The sequence below is a fragment of the Bombus vancouverensis genome, chromosome 10 (genome assembly GCF_051014615.1).
Source record: "Bombus vancouverensis nearcticus chromosome 10, iyBomVanc1_principal, whole genome shotgun sequence".
Classification (NCBI taxonomy): domain Eukaryota; kingdom Metazoa; phylum Arthropoda; class Insecta; order Hymenoptera; family Apidae; genus Bombus; species Bombus vancouverensis.
Window position 1 is genome coordinate 12811499 of NC_134920.1, and position 21866 is coordinate 12833364.

At 36.9% G+C, this 21866-nt stretch overlaps 1 protein-coding gene across 8 annotated transcripts in view; it reads left to right on the forward strand.

Moving 5' to 3' along the window:
* Positions 1–21866, forward strand: part of LOC117163436 (uncharacterized) — a 129465-nt gene that overhangs the window by 88166 nt on the left and 19433 nt on the right. For 7 of the 8 annotated variants that reach the window (XM_033345698.2, XM_033345699.2, XM_033345692.2 and 4 more), the window contains 6 exons: positions 5369–5507; positions 15505–15621; positions 16352–16529; positions 17602–17966; positions 18267–18496; positions 20723–21824. In XM_033345698.2, the coding sequence (XP_033201589.2) occupies positions 5369–5507; positions 15505–15621; positions 16352–16529; positions 17602–17966; positions 18267–18496; positions 20723–21824 (2131 nt within the window). The remainder of the gene's footprint in view (positions 1–5368; positions 5508–15504; positions 15622–16351; positions 16530–17601; positions 17967–18266; positions 18497–20722; positions 21825–21866) is intronic. The other variant, XM_033345700.2, reaches the window with a different exon arrangement.

Sequence of the window (21866 nt, forward strand, 5' to 3'; positions counted from 1 at the left end):
ATAATTTCAGTTAAATCGTCGTTTATACGAGAAACGCTTGTATCGATAATATTTTATTTTTGTTCACGGCTCTACAAAATTGATACGCGATACAGAATATTATGACATTACATTGCGATTATTGTTTCGCCTTATAGATTAACAAATACTGCTAAATATCCAGAATTTTAAACATTCTAACGTGTTGTAAATGTTAATTCTGAAAAAATAAGCAAAAGTTATGCACGTACCTACACATCGTACCGATCTACTTACATATTTTCCTGGAGCAGCAAAACGAGCGTAGCTATGCTTCTTGCCAGCTATTAAATTCGTCTAATTGGTCGTAAACGAGTGCGTACGCTTCCGCGTTTTATTCCAGCCCTTTGCATATTCATCAGTCGCGTTATATACGTAAAAGCGGCCGTAATTATCGGGCTAAACGCGATAAGTAAAGCGAATGTTTAGCATGCAGCATGGGTCCATTTTAATTTGATACCTATCTAGTTCGTCGGGAAGTTAAATCATGCGTATCCGCTGCTCGTGTCAGTGTCGAACAGTGGTAGTTTTCGAATTCGTTGTAGTGTATGATTCCATAAGCGAACGAAAGTCATCAAAATGCACGAAAAATCCTTGTCATAATACAGCGATTAACCACACGATAGACGAATTTACGATTAATCGACCGTGCATATTTATTCATTTATGGAAAGTTTGTAATTTATGTTACACATATAATATGATATTCAAAGATATACAAAATATTCAATGACACTGGTTCTAAAATAAAATGTAGCGTTGGATCAAGCGAATCTCTGCTTGAGTTTCTATTTCTCGTCTTCTGTTTATAAAAATATGAATTTGCATAAACGCTCGCTAAAAGCCTCGCTGTTAAAGTCGCATTATAATTATCGCTTATTAAAAAAAAAAAAAAAAAAAAGAAGAAGAAAAAAGGCAAGTGTAGCTATATACCGACGTTTTACTAGAAAAGTAAATTTTTTTAGGAAATTCATTTCAAATAGAAAGTTTAAAGTAGATGATTAATTGTTCAGTTATTTAGCAACGAAGACGTTCTTTTTCTTTTACAAATTTACCAATAGTCTGGACTTTGAGGCGATAAAAATTTATTTACGTTATATTTCATTGTACTATAAGATATAAAATATAACCCAGTCTTAATTAAATAGACGAACATAAATAATTAATTTTGAACAGATGGCGAGAGAGAGAGAAACGATATTACGTTCCGTGATATTTTAATTAGTGTAACTTGATCGGTTATAAAAACTATAACGAGTCGAGAAAAAGAGAACGATTGATAAAAGTGTAATTATAAAATACTCTGTTTATAAATTGTTAATTTTTTCCTCTTCACGGTTAGCACAAAATTGCATAGTAACCTATTAAAACACGAACAAAAATATCGTTGCCGAGAGCGAGGAACAAATTTCAATTAATCCAGCAGACTTCAAAAAAAAAAAAAAAAAAGACCGACTGATATAAAACGTTTTTAAATTTCTCATTATCGAAAACAGATTTTTTTCGCTTTCGACGTTCTTTGTCCTGTACCTTTGTAACGTGGAACCGTTGCTATTCGCGTTTTTCTTTAATAAATGTTTGAATATCTTTTATGCCAATTTCATTAAAAAAAAAAGAAGACGAACGCGCAATAGTGTCCTTTTAGAAATTATCGCGTTTCTAAAATAACCGTGGAATTCTTTCGAAAATTCCGTAGAAAACCGTAGAAATTTGCTTAGACCTTTAATATTCGGGATTTCGCTATTCATCGATAACGTTATCGATAGCAGCAGTTCTACGAGGCTTTGCAAAGCGCCAGGACGATGTATACCGTGCAACACGACCGATGAGGCAACTCGATCGCATGGAAATGCAGCCTTAACAAAGTGAGAGTCACTGTTCGGCGACGTGACGTCAGGCAAGGTCAACCGAACGTTTCAACGGGACTGAGCAGTTGATTCAGCATCTAACAATTTTCTTTCTATGAAATTCGCCGAGCGAATGCCGTTCGCGTTGATCCGTCCTAGAGAAGCTTATCCCGGAAACTTGCACGACCTTCGGTGGCCCAATTTTCTTTTCCATAGTTTTCCAGCGTTTCTCCGAGAGTCCGCGTGGTCGCTCCTTCTGGCAGCGCTATATTCGTACTTTCGAAGGTTTCTTCGTCGATTGCTCGGTGTTTCATCACGGAGGGTTAATTGGTGGATTCGTGGGTTTGGCGATGGAGTCTGTGGTTAATGGCGGAGTTCCTATTGTTCGAGTTGATGAAGGGTTGTGGCGAATTTCGGCATAGTAGAGCAGTTAATTTTCTAGACGTTGATCCATTCGGATTGAGAAAAAAAGATCACGTAAATTATTCGCTTTTTGTATTCGATCGTTTATACCTCGAAGCTCCTCTTCGGGTTAAGCCGAAGCGAGTAGACCTCCTCATCGAGTTTCCTTAAATCGTTGCAGTTCCAATAACGCGATTTTTTCTGTTATTATTTCACGATTTTAATTAGCAAACGTATCGAATTAAACGAATACTTTGTACACGATACACATACTATTGGGTCGCTCGGAAAGTTCGTTTCGATTTTTGAGGAATTTCGTCGACGTAAAAACTCGTATCGAGAAGTTTCTCGCAGGAAAAGACCCGAGAGCTTCTGAAATATTAAAGTTGCGCGAAGGACGGAGAAAGGTTGTGGAACAAAATGCCACCTATATAACTCGATAAACGTATATCGAATCGAAATGTAAAAATGTATATGTATTGGGTTGGAAACTAAGCGATTGCTGATTTTGTCAATACCATCTAATGACAAAATCCGCAATCACTTAGTTGTCAAGTCAATACTTATGTCATAGACCTTATTCGTATTCGGTTTATACGTCTATACGTTTATACCTCGTGTCTTTATTCGCGGGAAAGCTCGTTACTTCGACACTGTACTGTATTGTAACGCGGAATATTTGCAATCCACCGTATATATGTGCATCTACGTAAGCGCACATTCCTCTCTCTTTATGTGGAAAAAGTAAAGTCATCTCGTGGCGTTATGTTTTATTTTCCACGCGACAAATATTAGCGCTAACATCGCGGCCATCGTCATTTTTCAATTTTTTCATTAGCACAGAGCCGTTATTACGTTTGAAAGATTCATTTGGAATTACGCGATCATTAAGTTGGCAATAAAATCGTGGCAACGTGGTTTCACAGACGATCTAGACGAGATTGCAGATCGAGTAATAGCTGAAGATAATGTGACAAATAGAGCAGGTTTAATCGGAAGAATAAATCACCATTGAAATGACAATATCCACTTGTGGGAAATGGCAATTAAGCGCACGGGAAGTCTCCCGTGTATAACATAGTAATCAATGCCAGAGGCAATTTATTTGAATACCAAAGTATGTATAACTTATTCCGATTTATCCTCTTGTTTTCTACAGTTTTTCCTATTCTTTTTTTCTCTCCGTTTTCTTTGTTCTATTTTACAAAAAATTATGCCTTTATGGAAGTATAGGTCGATTTGAAATTTAGATTTAAAGGCAACGTATTTTCATAAAATTAATATCTTATTCAACCGCGCATGATTCGTTTCTTGTATGTTCGCGAGGAACTGTATATCCACTGTCAAAAACATTACTCAAACGATCTATTAGTCGATAAAAAAATATCTCCTTGGTGGAAGACGAAAAGTTCTCTTGATAAATTGTCAGCTGACCGTGTGTATAGAGGTCTGTCAAGGTGTTCAGCACCGTGGAAAATTTTAGGCTTCCGGTAGAATCTTGAAAACGGGTCAAAAGTCGCGCCGTAATATTCAATTACAGGACACGAACGATTCGCGTTAAACATCTCGAAACATCTTTGCTTTTCTTTCCTCCCTTTTGTTTCTCTGTTTTATTACACTGGTGTGAAACGAGGCTCAAGATGCTTCGATAATTGTATACTCGTTCGATCAGATCATCGGATCGGATCAGGTCAGATCGAAAATCATCAAAGACCTGCGATTCTTAGAGAAAATAGCTAATATAAGTCGCAATTACGTGCGAAATAAATACGGCATTTGAAAGAACCTCCGTTTAGGGGGATTCGTCTCACGGAAGAACTTTTTGCCCGCGATTGATTTGCAATCTGGCAATAAGCGTTTCAACGACGTGATTTATCGCCGTTTCGTCATAGTTCGTTTCTCCCCGGACCGTTTCTCGAACAAAAGTTCGGCATAACAGAGTCCCATTAGTGGCCGTGAAAAGATTAACGAGCCTGTACAGCGAGCAGCCAGCATCCGTGAGATCGATGCAAACGTTTTAACCGAACGATATCGCATCGATCGAAGTTGAGAATGAAAATTGAACAGATTTCACGAAATAATAGGCTCCGATAGACGACGATGCACGCGACCTATCACGGAACATGCGTGTCGCTGCGAATAAAAATCGAGTAAGAGGAACGAACGAATCGAGCGAGAAAGTTGTTCGACGCTTCTTATCCTTAGATCGCGAATTTTCGTATAAATTCATATTTTTATATAAATATGAAACATATGTATATATACTTCTATGCTAATTTCTAACTCGAGGGAATCAAAGATCGTGTTAGTTCTTAAAAGAATCGCCTCTGAAGAGTCATTTATAAATATTCTAACAAAAACGTATATTTTAATTATTATAAACCTCTATGCTAATTTCTTACTCGACGGAATCAGAGATCGCGTTAGTTCTTAAAAGAATCGCCTCTGACGAGTTACTGATAAATATTCTAACGAGAAGTTATAATATAGTTATTATAGCAGCGCGGTTAGTCGTATCTTTTATAGTTACAAAACTGTCCAAGTTCTGGCAAAATGTACAATTCTATTTTCCGATAAATACGTATTTTTAGCTAATTATTGTAATATCGATTTCAACGCGGAAACGTATTACGTCCATTTTATCGGAGAAACTTATCGACATCGTAGTGATAATTCGTTAAATTGTACTATAGCCGTTACTATAGTACACCGTCGAAAATGACTGCACAGTGACCCGACAAAATGACTTTATCGCTCGCCACGATATTTAACACGCTAAGAATTTCGCTCTACCACAATTTAGATATTAATTTAGATATTGGATACTCGATGTTTGCTTCGTTTCAAACGATAGTCCATAAATCGAGCCTTCCAATTAGACATTTGATAAAAATATTATCGCGTTAAATATATATACATATATTCTTTTTTCTCTCCTATATACATGATTCTTCTAAGAATAAGAGAAGGATTGTGAAAGGATAAAAGTTAATTTAATTGGAAGCGGCGTGTCTTCCATTTCGGAGAACAACTTATCGATAAGAATTATGAGCAACATGGTCGAACGATTCAATGATCTGTTCAATTTTGATTGTTTACAGTAACAAGTGCCTTAACGAAAAAAGACGACGGAACCAGGAGAACCTGTTTATCGACGAGCTTGCCGAGCTGATTTCCGCCACGGACATGAGCTCTGGCAAGACTGACAAATGCCAGATCCTTCAGAGAACCGTCGACCAGGTAAGAAGACAGATCTGTACGTTTCTGCCTTTCAAATGGCCGATCGATAAACTCAACAGCGAGTCCTTCGAGATTCGATCAAAGAACGTACTGTGTAATCGAGGGATTCGTTTTCTTTCTCCTCGCGAAAAAAAAAAAAAATAAAAGAAAATCGCTTTTCAAATATTATATATTCCATTACTTGCATTTAGATCTCTCCTTGTCGTTTCTTCTTTTTATCGCTAATACGGATTTTCTTTTCCCCTTCTTTCTTCCTTCAAGTTCGTTCTGCTCTTTGATTATTTTAAATTTTGTTGTACAGACCGATTTTTCGTTTGGTTGTTAAATCGCTATTTTATCTTCACCTCTGATCGAGTACGTATCGATGTTATTTAAATTGTTACATTCTCCTTTGTGCAGTTATTTTTAATTATGATAAATCGTACATGTATTTTCAGTACGTTAGATTTTTATTTCATAAGCTATTCCAGGTGAACATATCCCGTTCTTATTTCTCTTTTTATTCGTTGCTTCGTTTAACACACTGTGAAGCTTAAAGCATAATTCGATCTTTCTTTTTGCTCCTTTGCAAAGGAGAAATAATATCCCGTTTATAGAACGCAGGTATTAGCGCTATCGATATAAGATTTTTTTTTATTTTTTATGTATATCGCATTGTATAAAATGAAATTGCAAATAGAAAGAAGAAGAATTTTCTACAAATTTCTATTATCGTTCGAGAGGCAATATTTCTCGCAGTTGTATCTACAAAAGTACCATTATGAGAAACTTCTGAGAGCTTTAACCATTGTATGCAAATAACGTTATTTATCTATCGTTCGAGTTATTAACTTCGTTCTATCGTGTTTCATTGCTCGATGCGAGAGAGAAACTTTTATCTGTTAACGTTACAATTCCATGTTAAATTCTGATTTAGAAATATTACGACATTTTTCAAAATAGCACGTTAACGGTGCTTCAACAAACAAAACGTTACCACAACGCTTATTACGTCAACGAGGTGTAATTCTCACACGTTTGTGTCGTAATTCGTTCCTTCGCGACGTTGTTCGTTCCTACGACGAAACACGAACGAAATAGATGCGAATTATTCGTTAGAACGAAGAAGAGAGGCGAACAGGCAACGGTAGAGAACAGAAAATCGTTGATTGTCGAGTCACGCGTAGGGCGAAAGAAATCTTATCCAAATTCGATTCTACGTTAAATAAACGTACAGATATCTGTTAATCTATTTAGTGCATCGATACAGCGATAGTGCATGGTTCACGGACTTAAGAAAGTTTCATTTTTCGATAAACTTCTCGTTTATATACTCTGTGTTGAAGTTGAACGGTACTTATGTTTCCAAATAACGAAGTTGAAAAATTCATTAAAGTGGAGTTAATGGATTTGGATTAATCGGAAAGAACTGAAAAAAAAAGATTGAATTACCAATAAGTTACTAATATTTTTCACCGTTTATTCCGCGTTTCTGCCTTCCTTTATTTAATCGCAATTTCCATCGTAGAATTTTTATTTTCTTTGCTTCTCGTTACTTTTAAACAGACATTAAAGGAAGGAGAAAGGAAGCGAAGGAGCGCGCGGCGCGGAATTTATTCTTGCATTCGCATAAGCAAAGTCAAGCAGTTCTCGTAGTATGTTGCAAGCGTTCGTTCGATTTGATGTAAATTATACTTGAACGTGGCAAATCCTGACGTGTCGTACAGGACGCGTTTATGCAACCGTCTCCTAAGTGAGAATCGCGTTCGTTTCACCGAGAAAAGCGATTTTATAACGGGCCAGGCGATTCATCGAGCCCGTGAAAATCTCCACGTTATTTTCCCCGTTAAACCTCGTGATCGTCGCTTTTCCGGTTTAAAAGTTTCCGTTTGAAAGTTGGAAGAGTTATTTTTATGTCACAGGGAAATTATCGTGCAACATTTTACCGGAGTCTAGCGACTCTGCGCGTTATTCTTGAACCGGTCGATCGATAAGGTATTTACTCGTGTATCATTTAAGTGAAATAAAAATTTCAACGCATGCGTCAAATTTTACATTGATTTCTTGCCTGTCTAGCCAATATTCGCGTTTCATTTATATTCGATTGTTATATTCTTCTCTTATTCTCCCTTGTCCTCCATTTTCTTTCGTTGCTTTTCGTTCTTTTTGTTCTTTCGTTGCTTTCGACCCTTTCACGGAAATACGGCCAATTTTTCCATTACTCTCTGATCACGTTTCACGGAAATGTTTCGTATGACTTTTCAAAGTGTGCGCACTATTATCGTCTATATTTTCGGTCCATTTGTATTTATAGCAACGGTATATGAATTTTACCAGTTATACGAATTAACGACGAGTTATTAATTAGAAGCAACGTCGCATAGTAGGCGACTATTTAAATTATATTTTAAATAAAATTTTGTTCGAATAATGCTGGACGCTGGTACAAGACGATCTTCGTGAAATACAAAACCGAATGGGTTGGACCGAGTCAAGGGAGTAAACGCCGAGAAGCGATTGGAAGTTTGATCTACTCGAAAACGTAACGCAATATCTCGGAGATTAAATAGAGTAATCAGTTGTTCGTTCTCTACATTTTATGCAATACATCATTTTATCGCGATAAGTGTTTTATCAAAACAGAACTTTGTACTACATCTTTGGATCCATTTCCAACTTTATTTTTCTTCTCTTTTTCCTTGTAAACATGTATCTTGATAAACGAGCTGTCATTTCAGTATTATTCCTCGCTAATTACTAATTTTCTTGTATTTGTTGCAATTTTTCATATTGCCCGACGTTGTTATATTATTTGATAACGATTTCCTAGTAATTTTGCCATTCAAACAAAATCACATTTCTCTTAAGTATTTTTTGTTTTCAATCGTTCTTATCATTCATTATCTTTGCACCACAATGTTTAATGTTTCGTGCAAGGTTTCGAGCAATCACATTTATCGAATCACTTTATTGTTTGCACAGCTATACATATACAGTTGCATTATAATCGTAATTAATTCTAAATTATGATAGAATCGACTAATTTTACGTGCATTTACGTGACAGTCAGATAATTCAGGTGAAAACGTACAATCGTCCGCTAAATTCGAACGATCATGCGGTTTTTCCATTCTAATTCGATGATGTACAAAATCCAGTTGTGAAATTCAAGAAATTAGAAATCTTCGTACTATGCAGTTTAATCGTCCATCGATGTTATGCGATGGAATCTTTTGTTGCAAATGCAAATGATTTTCCTTACACATATAATTTAAAAATAGCGATAACATTTATTTGCGTGTTTATACAAATATTTAATAACGATTTATTTTAAAATTAAAAGCTTCGTAAAACTTTATCGCAAGGTAACGTGCAGAGTAGTTTCATTTTCTCATGAATCGTTCGATCGATAACGTCTTCGATGAACAATTATTTAGACTTGAAAAATCAGTGGACGATTTAAACGTCATCGTTGACTGTTTCACGATGCTCGCTAAAACTGACCCCTTGAAACTCATTCTGCTAATATGCTCGGTCCATAGCAGGCGGCCTCTTCGTGATTTCGGATCTAGAAATCTTAGAACGTTGGTAGTATATAACGTGGCGTAACTATGAGCCTAATAGCGAACGAAGATCCGAACTTGGCTGAAAGCAGGTTCGACCGGATTAGTAACGCGCCAGCGACAAACTATGCTGTTCAACTTTCTGGAATAAATCGCAAATTTCTCAGTTCTTTTTTTTTTTTTTTACAACAATTCGATTATACGACGAATTGGTTAGGACGACGAAGACACGTCGAATTAAATTAATTAATTAGCTGTGACGTGTTCCAAAGGATACGGAACACGCCACGCGACATTTTGGCGGAGCTTTCACTCGGACACGGTAAAATAAAATCGGTAATTTCGAACGTCGTCGTAGAGAAAGGAGAGAGGCGCGTTTAGTTCGGTCGATTAAAAGCAATAAAAGCTGGAGAAGCATCGCGATGACGCGACGTTTCTTCGAGATCTTAAGAGTGGAGTGACTGCATTTACGAAAATAAACGCCGTCGTAAATCGCGCGAGATCTCGATCCTATTATTCGAAACGAGACAACACAGACGTTTCCTCGTCCTTTCTGTAGATCGATAGATTTAAAAGATTCTTCCGCAACGCGTGTCACGATCGTCGAACTTTTCAACACTCGCGCGGTTCTTCGTCTGGCTGACAAATCCGTTCGATTATCGACCGTGGCTGAAGATAGTTGGCAGGGTTAAACAACCCTGTTAACTGCAAAATCGTTTGATTCATCGTACGGATACGCCGATTCGTTTCTTTCATGTCGGCTCAGTTTCCAGGTCCTTTACCCGACACGTAGGTTAATGATAATCGAACCATAAGATCTGACGTTTTATTTTCGCACGCTGCGCGATTAAGATGTTCATTCATCGCATCAGGAATACGCGATGCGAAGTTGTTAGGTTTTTAAAAGACGTCGAGTCGTTTTGTTAGCTATCTTTCCAGCTCGAAAACTGGTTCCAAAAGATTCATCTGCAGTAGTCAATAAGAACGCGCCAAGATACAGAGACCGAGAGCGGCGATTCCATTGAAACGTTCCGACAGTTTCTCCTAGATACTGTTGCGAGATACCATTGAAAACGCGCATTGCGTCGCGGCCCGGACGTTCAAACGTTTGCTGTCGTGCGCGCGAAATGTAGTCGAAATCTCTCGATTCTTTTTCGCATAATTCAACCGTGTGTGACTGCAGGTCTCTTAGGAAATGAAATGTGGCTCGAAATAAAGAGATGAATCTCTGTTTCGTTCGGTTGGCCGGCTTAGATCCGCTGGAATAAATCAACGAAATTAGAGGATAAATTTTTCGTTTTGAAGAACATTAAAAGACCACGAAACAAGAAAGAGGAGAAAAATGAAAAAAAAAAAAAAAACAGAATGGAAAGAGAACGAAGGAACAAAGCAAAGTCTCCTTCGAAGAAGTTAAATGTACTCTTTCTCCGGGCTCTCGAGAAATTTATTTCTGGAAGGAACGAAATATATCGATAAAATAACTTTCGCCAAGGGGGAGAAAAAAAAAGGAGAACATGTCGTTCGAAAGGAAGACATTCTTATTCGCCCAATAACGCTTTACTCGCGTTGTCTTAACGAAACGTTTTTCTCCTGCACCGCATGGAAATGACTGATCGCGCTCGTCGCTATTTACAACAGGGCAACGATTCGTATTTTGTCCTTGTTCCGTTCGGATCTGTCGACGAGGATCTGTCAAATTCACGTTAGACATCGTAACGCTCAAAGTCGAAAGGAACAGCTGAGCGCAGCAGTCTGGGGAACTGCGGAAACTGCCTGTCGAACCGTACGAAACCGCGCTATTCTACTTCCTTTCTTCCTTTCTTTCTTACTTAATCGAATGACAATACCTCGGCTTATCAAAACTATGATCAGCAAATCTGAAAATTTTTAAGAATATGTTAGTCGTGCCTGTATATTTTTAATCGATATCCGTGTTTCAACCTCTGTGTGTGTGTGTGTGTGTGTTTCCAGGTCGCGGTTACACGGTTAATGCTTTACGTCCCTCGATATTGGTGTAGTACGTTTGTTTCAGAAGCAAGACGCAGGCTCGATTAGTAGCTTGAAATAGATTCGCGTTGCTGAGTTTAACTTTTGATTGATTTCGTCCCAAACGATAGTAAAGTGTTTGAATGTCATTGATGCTTTTACTCAATTTTATTCAATTACATTTTATTCAAAATACATTTTTATATTTCCAGAAAAATCAATTTTACCTTAGTCTTTCGTTATTTTATTACGCTATATGACATTAATTTATTAGATACGCGTTACTTTATTTACAGCTTGTTACTTTAACGTTGTATTACGAGAATATGAGAATAATAGTATTAACTTCGTTAAACGAAGGTGAAAAAGAAAATATTTGAAATTAATCGTGTTACATTGTGACGAGATAGTCGCGAAAGTAGCAGCCACATGTATATTAGATTGGTTGAAAACACACAAAACGATAGTGGTCCGAACCGACGTCTGATTGTAAGCTATGTGTCTATATACATTATTATACATACTTATAGAACTATAGAGAGAAAGAGAGAGAGAGAAAGAGAGAGAGAGAGAGAGAGAGAGAAAGAGAGCAGGCATGGAAGGGGTTCGAACTTCCCGTCTGTTCTTCTGCATGTTAGTTTTGCGGTTCACGAACGAGCACATGTCGATTCTTCGCGCCAGGCTCGCGATATTCGGCTCGTTCGCCTTCTTCTTTTGCCAGACATATTGCGATTACGTTTTGGAAAGGAAATTCACGACCCTCGGTGAGCACGAAACTTTCTTCTGCGACGTGCTCGGCGTGACACCCTCGCAAATGAATTCCATAGATACACGAAGAATCGTTAAAAAAGTACTTCTTGAGAGTTTGTCACGTGACCTTGAATGACGTCACCGAGGCCAATAGGAAACCTTCCAAACGGCGTTATAACGCGAGCTACCGGAGCAAGAGTTCGTGTGACGTCATCTGCGCAGTAGAGTCGCGCGCATCCTGTGTCCAACGACGTGACCGAGGTAGAATCAATTGTAAATTTGCAGTAAAAGTCTCTTTCGTTTTAATCTTCTCATCGTTACGGTAACAACGATTTTTCGATTTATCATTGAAAGTCCGTTTCAAACGTACGTTTGTCGATGTAGGGTAATCAGGAAGGAGGTTGATACATTCCCATCCCCGTGATTTCCTGGTTCTCGCCTTTCCGTAACATTTGCGTTATTCAATTATTTTCTACTTTGATCAACGATGTTCTCGATTAGGTAGAAACATCAATGATGATTCTAAAAGCGACCGAGGAAGAATTTATCGCGTGTGTCGTGTGACGGAACGGGAGAAATATATACGTTTTATAGCAGAGGCTAGCGGCAACGTCGCAAACCGTTTGTCGGACTCAGCCGCCGAGTCACCGACTTTTCGAGGCCACGGTACGTTGTATACCCGTGTGCTTAAATTCATTCCGATTACGAGCGCGATCTACCGGTGCTGGGAAATATGAGCTCAAGGACGAGCTTTTCCCGCACGCTTGTGCCCAAATCCCGGCCGGTAACGCAGAGATTTACTTTCCCTTCTTCGTTCGTGTTCTACTTACGGCTAACCTTGCGACTCTGAATGGCAGCGTTGCGGAGTTCACGCTTTTTCTTTTCTAACCGTTAACTGATTTTACACATCGTTCTAAGATTTATTATCGAACGATCTTTTACCAACCTCGGCTATATTTTCATTTTCCATATTTAACTAGGACACGAGTGTCAAAATATTATTATTAATTCCATAGTTCGCAGGAGAAAGTGACAGAGTATGTATTTTTAATTCATCTGGTGGCCTCCTTGAGAGTAACATTGTTGAAGCAGAAATATTAAATTAATAATTTTATTGACTCTCGCTCTGACACTAACAAGTATATTTTGATTTTACTTTACTTTATTTTTTCTTATATAAAAAACAAAATATTTTTGTTCGATTTCCACAATTACTATAGTCATGAAACAAAGTACAATCACGGTCTTATGAACTGGTATAAAGAATAATAGTATGATTCCTTTTGAATAAACTTATTTTCCAGTTATCTACTTGAAAACATTGGATAAAGCGTTTCGTTGACTCTTCTATTTATCTCTCTTTTCTCATTAGTATTGTAAGTTATTTTTAATTCTATTTGCATACACATTTTGTTCGAATGTGTTTTAAAGCAGTAAGTGTGCAGGAATTATGTAGAATTTGTAAATTCAATAAGAAATATTTGCATTACATTTAAACGTAAGTCTTTCTTTGCGATAATGTTTCAATTTTTAGATCCTAGAGCCTGTTTATAAATGAAACATTTAAATAAAGAAAACTTTCATAAATAATCACTGTACAATTGTTTGAAAGCATATATATATATATATGTTATTGCATTTGTATTTCCTATTGTATTTCCTATTGTATTTGTATTGTAACAAAAGATTCGTGAGTAATTGCTTCAAACTTTTAATAGATAGGATAGATACAACAGCTTGTTGTGTTTAATTATCGCACAAGCAGGAGGAATGTGCTTTATCAGGTTAAATATTTACTGTGCGATGTCGATAATTGAGTAAGAATTAAGAACTTTTGTACGAATCACACGAAAATTGTGTACGGTAGAAAATCTTTCCATTAGTAATACGTATATTCTATCCGTTATTAGGTAAATCTAATCATTTTTCCGCTTATTCAACAAATTTTTTAAATTACTGTTATTTGTGTGCTTTTATACTAAGAGCAGTTCTTTCTGTCATATTACTCTTTTTCCATATTCCACAATTTCGTTTATCAAGTTTTACGATCGGAAATCAATTTTGAAATTAATCAATCTCGCCATGTGTAATTAATATGTAAAAACTCGTTCGCAATGGAAATACAAAATTGTAACGCAATATGAAGTTTGCTGTTTATTTTTCGCTTCTGATTGCTCTATTTTAATAAATATTTTGCTTGTGTTCGATTTGGAAAAATTCTCCGTTCTCTATGTGTTGTAAAGCTTGTTGAAAAATAGACCCGTTCATTTTTCTGGATAATGCCGTTGCATTTTTATCCGAATGCCTTGCGCAATGTTACCTTTGTGTCCGTTGCGGTATAAAGAAAGAATAATTTTTAATATTATTATGACGAATAAAAAACGCGGTCATTGTAAATTATTCATTACATTAAATTACGATATGTATGTATGCACCGTGCTATGTAATGTGAAATACAATATGCAATGCGACTTGCTGTGGTCAAATGAAGTAATACGGTTTTGCGTTATTATTTAACAACTTGATAAAAAAAGATTCTTCGGCTGTGATTCCAACAGTATCGTTACATTGTTATTAAGCTTTTACACGTAGAATGGAAAAAACGATAACTGAGAGAGAAAACGTTTTTGTTATTATTATATAATAAATATATACACCGAAAAAAGTAGAGTTTTATAATAAAATGAAGATTTATCTCAATCGTCTGTTAAATAAATTTTACTTAAAATAAGAAAGTGATGATTTAGAACAGTATTTCGTTTTGTCAATTGTAATATAAGTGTTATTTAGAACGATATGACGTATCGGTTTATTTGAAGTAACAGCAATTTCAAATAATTGTGTCGTTTCATTATCTTTCTATTTCAGCTATTGATAAAAATAAGTCGCTAGCTTCTGGTCTCTTGTAATATATTCAGTCATTTTGGTTACACGATCAACGAAATTATACTTGCTTAAATATCTCTTTCGTTTTCACTTATTTTTATGTAAAATAAATCGATTGTTTTTGATAACGAAGCAGCTACCTAATAAAATAATTTATCGTTTGGTATATAATTTCTAAGAAGTAAAGATCAATATAGAAAGAAGGAATAATGCATTTTGTAAAAATGAAAATTTGGTAAATCTTTTACAAAATCATTTATCCTTGTTTCTGGACAATTTCTCTTTTTCGGCCATTACTAGTAGATGCTATAGAGTGCAGTGTTGATTTAATCGGCATAGAAATGCAAACTATGTACATATGTAACGTGAAATCAGGGTTGTGCTGTTTCGTTATCTTGACACGTGGAACTTCGTGGCACAGTTTACTGTTTTATTAAAATTAAATGGAATTTTTTTTCATATCATTATTTTGCCAATTTTTTACATTTTTAATATATGCGACATATGCAACTGGGATAACAGAAAGTTAGTTTTTTTGTTTGAATTTATTATTTCGTGTTACCTTTTATGAAATATTCCAATTTTATTTTTCATTGTCCTCGTTTTCGCAGTTAAAAACGTCCAAGAATTAATTTTAACACGATTCAACATGGATATTCACACTATTCCAAATGTATATATTTTTTATACATTTTTACAGCAATGCATCTATACGAAAATGCTTTTATAATATATCGTTTAAGATGGTATATAATTTATCGACTTGACGATTTGAATTTTTATTGATACAGTTGATACTTTACAGTCGCTACAATTTATTTTATTTTTCACAGATTCGGCACATTAGGGAACAGGAAGGCTCGAATAGTCATGCGGTACAACAGGGAGAAGTGTCTTCTTCGAATCCTAACATACTGTCCAACGATCAAGTTGGTCCTATTTTACTCGAGGTACAACTCAATTTAAATCGAATCTCGTCAATCCATTCTGTTCTTGTTACTTTGGTTCATTGATACTTATACGCCTGGAGCATCTGCACGTTTTTCTTTATTCCTGTTTACTGACAATTTATAACTAGATAAACGAAGATCTGCTTCGATAAATATCTGTTTTGTTAAAATTAATCAAATTTCCGGAATATAGAGATATATTAGATATATACGCTATATATAGCGTATCATTGTAATCGATATATTGTTAACGTCACTTATAAATTAAATTAAAAAGACGTTAGATCTAATATCATTCGAATAGAACGTAGAAAATTATTTCGGCTTAAGATCACCTTTTAAACTTTATCTATTGTATGCTCGCTTATGATTTCGGACATTTATGGACCATCTACTGACGTATAAATTGTCTACAAGATGAGAGATCTTATTTATACGAATAATCCAATCGTTCTAACAACATCAGAAGTTAAATTCTAGAAATATTTTATAGAGTGAAAAAAAGAACTATGAATAACTCTTGAAACTCTCCAATGTTGATTTCTATGAGAATTAAGTAGAAGATAATCTAATGATTAATTAAATTATCGCACTTTCACATAAAGTCGTTTATCTAATCGATATTGTATCTCTCTATTAATCACTGTAGACCATCAATATTATTTATATATATATATATATTCACATGGAATACCGTTAAAATTTAATTTGCTGTGACATTTTTGTCCAGGCGCTAGATGGCTTCCTTTTTGTTGTAAATACGGAGGGACGAGTGGAGTACGTAACAGATAACATAACTCAGTACATAAATTACACGAAGGACGATGTGCTCGGCAAGGATATTTATAATATTATTCATCATGGAGACCACAACACCTTCATGCCGAGCTTGTTGCCTATACCATTAGGTTAGTACGTCTTTCAAATGCTATCTCGCTCTCATTTTTCATTTTAATTTCAGTTTCCATTTTTTCTCGTCTTTTCTTTTATTTCGCTTTTTTTTTTTTTTTAACCAAAAGTGGAAGATATATGGAGATTAAGTTTTCTTTAGGGTAGAACGTGTTTCGTCCTCGACGAATACGCGACGAGTACACGATAAAACAATTATTTATGGTTGCTTTTCATATGCGTCAGGGATAGTTATGATAATGTAACTTTAGCATTTATTTACCGGTCGGTGTGCACGTGTACTTTTTCAGTTTATCTTGCTTTGTTATGGAACTTCGGTAGCGACGCATCGGAAAGATTTATCTTGTGTAATGGAAGGAGACAGCTTTGAAATTCTGTAGCGCAGCAGAAATGCGATGCCATCGACGGAGCGCGTTGCACTTCGACAAGTTTGCCTTTTCCTGCTAGCTGTCAGGACACGTGAAATTTTCTTCGCTCGATGCTTACGTTAGTTTACACACTTTTAGCTACTTTTTACATCAAACGCATCGAACTTTTTCACGTTCGAATGAATTACATATTTTTAGTGAATTCTAGTTGAATTGTTTAATAACGCGCTCTTTGAAAGTAACGACAGAAATATCTATTAAGTATCCACTATATATATATATTTTAATTATCATGTTCTTATTTAATCGATATTCTAAAGATATTCTAAAGAAATGATCGTAATAAATGTTTCAACCTTTTAATCGAAATCCTGAATTTCTTAATTTTTTAATTTCTCAAAACTTCTTGTCACTTTATTTAAATTATATCCTACAAGTTTTATAGAAAATTAAACGCTTAAAAGAAAAATTTCAAAGAAAAATTTTGTCACATAAACCTTAAACCTTAAATTACGATTAACTTTTATCGTTATGTTATTCACGTTTTTTATTTGCATAAAAGTCAAGTACAGATATTGCACAAAGGTCGAAGAATCGCTTCATTCTATTTTTCTTTTTATAAGAGTTACGATGAGTTAAAATGATATGATATATGAGATAACTGATTTGTCACATTTAAAGACAAGTTTGGTTTGTAATTCAGCCTGGATGAACGAGCAGCCGCCCCAAAGGAACCGTACCTTCAATTGCCGCTTCTTGGTGAAGCCTCCCGATGATAAAGAAGAGACTATGGAGGAGAAGCAGCAACGAGTATCAAAATACGAGTCTATGCAAATCTGTTCAGCTCTTTTGCCAAATAATAGTGATCGTCTGGAGAGCGGTGACGTATCGTCTGAATCTTCAGACAACGGTCCTTGCGTAATGTGCGTGGCTCGCAGGATACCCCCAAACGAGAAGCCCATTGGTACGCCCATCGAACAGTTCACCGTTAAGTTGGACACTACGGGGAAGATTATCGCGGTTGATGTTATCTGGTTATCGTCTCCTTACTCCGAGTACCTAAGCAAGGTAAAGAGGATGCCACAGATTTCTGATATATTTGCTTTGGAACTGGCTATTTCTTTCAAATGCTAGACATTACGTCTACGTTATTCTTGAGGCTTACGAAGGATTGATTTTATAGTTGTTTAATGTAGTTGAAGTCGAAGAATCTGGATATTTGTTTCTCTTTGGAGTTGTTGTTATTCATTTGCAATTTTCTGAAAGTATGATAATCTTATATGATTTATCGTATTAACGTTAACAAACGTCTTACCTCGTTTGTAAAGTAGTGCATTGATTATAATTATTTGTAACGTTTTATTGCAGGAGCTAATTGGCACGACGATAAAGGACCTGTGCCACCCTCATGATCTCAGTAAGCTAACTGCACATTTGAACGATACGCTTCAAGTCGGTGAGAGTACCAGTGGCGTGTACCGACTACGCGTTAGTCCTGATAAGTTCCTTAATATTCAAACAAAGTCAAAGCTTTTCAAAGCAAATGTGATGAACACACTTGTTGCCGACTTCATTATGGCCACCAATACCATCATTGGGTAAGTTGAACCATCTCACGTATATTCCCTTCTTATATGTAACATACGTTTTAGTCGTAAAACATCTTCAAGACTAATTTTCTCAGATTAGTAGTTTTCGGATTAGTAGAATCGGATTAGTCATTGTCTTTATAAACCTTCTATCTTACAAATGTATTACTTTCATAAATGGTTCTAAATTTCTTTTCTAAAATGTGACACTTCATTAAATCTCCGTGAAATGAATATTTTAGATAACGATTAATCTGAGCTTGAATGTCTTATTATGTACATTGACTACCAAAGTATGAAAACCTAAAATCCAAAGCATCTGGAAAATGGAGTTAAAACGCGTACAGATTGTTCTTATTCGATTACTTGAACAGAACTAATTACAATCTTGTAAGTTGGAATGCTATGGTATTCAGTGGTATCGAATTAAGAGTAGTTGTACAACTATTAAACATTAGGATTGCGAGAAGATACAGGAGAATAAACCAGTAGAATATCGATTATTACAAATTACGAGATCGCGAATAACTCAGTTACGACCAGCAAAAAGTAACGAATAATTGTACGATCAGTCTATTTTCTATTACCCGATTGTTTGTTTAATCGTCGTATAATTAGAGTCGTCAAAACTTTTCGGTAATCGACGTTCTGCTGGATAATTAAGTTAACTTATCGGTCCCTCATATCGCTTTACTACTGTTCTATTGGAATACAGAGGCAAGGGTGACTATATCTACACGGCATATTCTACCTATGAACTTCCCGCTGCGTTAGGTTTCCGCTAATATATTCTATTTGCCTAACTTCTCCGTGTTTATCTTATGGCTATTGCTTCAATAACATTCTCGGGCTAATTCGAAGGCAAAGTCAGAAAAAAAAGACGGATAAGAAAAAGAAGTAGAAAAATTAAACGGAATTTGTTAGTACGTATTCCCACGAAATAACGCGATTCGTTTCAATTCGAAATTTATTGTAGCTTTTTTTTTCTTCAAAAGTTTTCTACAGGTTTTTCGGTAGTGATTTTTTTTTTTAGGTTTTTATGAGAGTCTTGCATGTTTCGCAATACACGGGGTATGTTTTCTCGGTGTTGGAGATCTGGCCACTCTTGAAATTGAAAACAATTTATTCCCCTCCCCCATTGTGACGTTTTACGATTACGATTTCGTTTATCGCTTTTATATATCGCTTTCTAACACTTTGTTTGCTAACAACTACTATGTATCACACACGCTGGTCTTAATCGTTATCTCATCACTCACGAATCACTCTTCTTCGCAATGTTCGTCTCCACGCAATCACATTCTTCGTATATTGTCATCGGAGCGGGAATGGCAAAGGTTAGAAGTGATACGGTACAACGTTTATTGCTGAGATTGTGCAATTGAAAGTTTAAACAACTTCTCTCACACGATCCTTGCCATTTCATTCTCGATTTACGAATTTCGTGACGTTTTTATATTTGTCGGGACAAACGGTGATTGCAAGACATTCGCGATCAGTTGAACTTCTTGGTTCTTCGGTTGAGAAGATTCTATTTAAATTATTCAAAAGAAATAACGAAAGAATTTTATTAATATGGAAATATTTCGATTTTATTCGACGAAGAGAGCGTAGAATATCAAATTAAAAGAAAGAAAGAGATTGGAAACTCGAAGATTGGTAATTTCTTACTTATCGTATTACTTGGTAGTCCAGCTTCATCGAGAAAGATCATGGAAGTTGGTAAAGAGTTTTGCTCTCACCTAACGCGTTCAGGCTGCAAGTAGTTAGCGAAAGTAAGATTTACGATTATCATGGTGGAATGTGGCAAGTCTTACTTACGCTTATGCAACTTAAATTAGGGTATCAAGGTAGCACGATTGATGCCGAAGGTTTCTCGGTAAACAGTGCGCGTGACGCGAAGAACATCATTTTTACACGCTTAAAATCCTCTGCTCGAGTGCTATTTAACAACAATCCCTATCGGCTTAATACGATTGATCCATCATTTCAGTCTTCTCATTCGAAGGGATAAAGCGCATATCTGTTCGTTCTCTTTGAATCGCATTGACGTTGTTTCGGGAGCTTGAAACCGGTAAACGCAAGAGATATTACCTGGCCGAGCACTGTTCACCGCGTTCAACGCAACCCGTTACATAGTACATAGTAATGCTTAGTGTTAGACTAAACCGAAAAAAAGTGTTTTTTATGGTAACTGCCAAATACATGTGTTGTTTTGTTTCTTGTCCATGATAGGGACAATGACTTAACGCCTATCGAGGGTGGTCAGCTTTCCAACAACAAAGTGTGCTCTGGACACTCTAGTAACCGTTGTGCGAATAATAGTAATAATAATAATGGTAACAATAACAATAACGTGGGTGGCCCGCTGATGTCCGTGGCGCATCTAAACGGTCAAGTGAGTGGTATCAGTAGTCGGGGGTTGGCGGGTACGTCGTCGCACACCGGTACCGCCGCGACATCGTCAAACTCGATAGTGTTTAGCGCGGCCGAGTCTTGCAACCCCCTGCCGTCGCTGAGTACCAGTAATCCGTTCAACCACTTTTCGGGGAACATGGACTTGGAATTCGAGCTCTTCCCCAGTTCCACATGGGACTTGGATAGTAACAGCGGGTGGGCAGATAGGCCCGAATCGAGAGCGAGCGGGCCACCAAATTCACGACCATCTTCCCAGCCAGCCCCGACATCTCCGAGTCCCCAGGGAACGTTCTCCTCTAACTCGGCGGTGGCGCCTCACTGCAGTCCCCTACGCGCGTTCAGCCCAACTTCAGGCAACGCAGCTCACACCTTCAGTAATTCGTTCCCCTTCAGTCCGCTTCAGGAATCACAGACGTCCTCCTTGACCAACAGCGCTACTAGTAGTGTTAGTGCCAACGGAGCCGCCGGATTGACGCCCAAGAGACAGGATGAAGGGAAGACCGGATGTTCGACGACCAACCAATCTGCCATGGAGGCGAGCAACGCGAGAAACAACGCGACCTCCGTCACTGGAACTGCGGCCGTTGCAGCCGCAGCCGCAGCCGCAGCCGCGGCTGGCCAAACTGGCTCCACCGGGACCGTTATCGAAACTCAGAACAGTGTTGTGTCCACCGAGTCTGGTAGACTAAGAAACTTGTTGACCAAGGGGGCTAGTGCTAGTGAGGACAGTCAGGACAATGCGAATAACGATTCGGAGAGAGAAAATAAACATAGAATATTGAAGATCTTGTTGAATCAGCAAGACGAGGACGATTTTCATCCCGAGCATAATAACAAAGTGCGCACGAGTCCTAGCAACATGCCGAAACCGAGCATGGAGCATTCGAAATCTTCGCTTGGAAATAATATGCTGCTACAGGTAAACAAGCTGATCATTGGCATCCAGAAATTCCAACTGGTA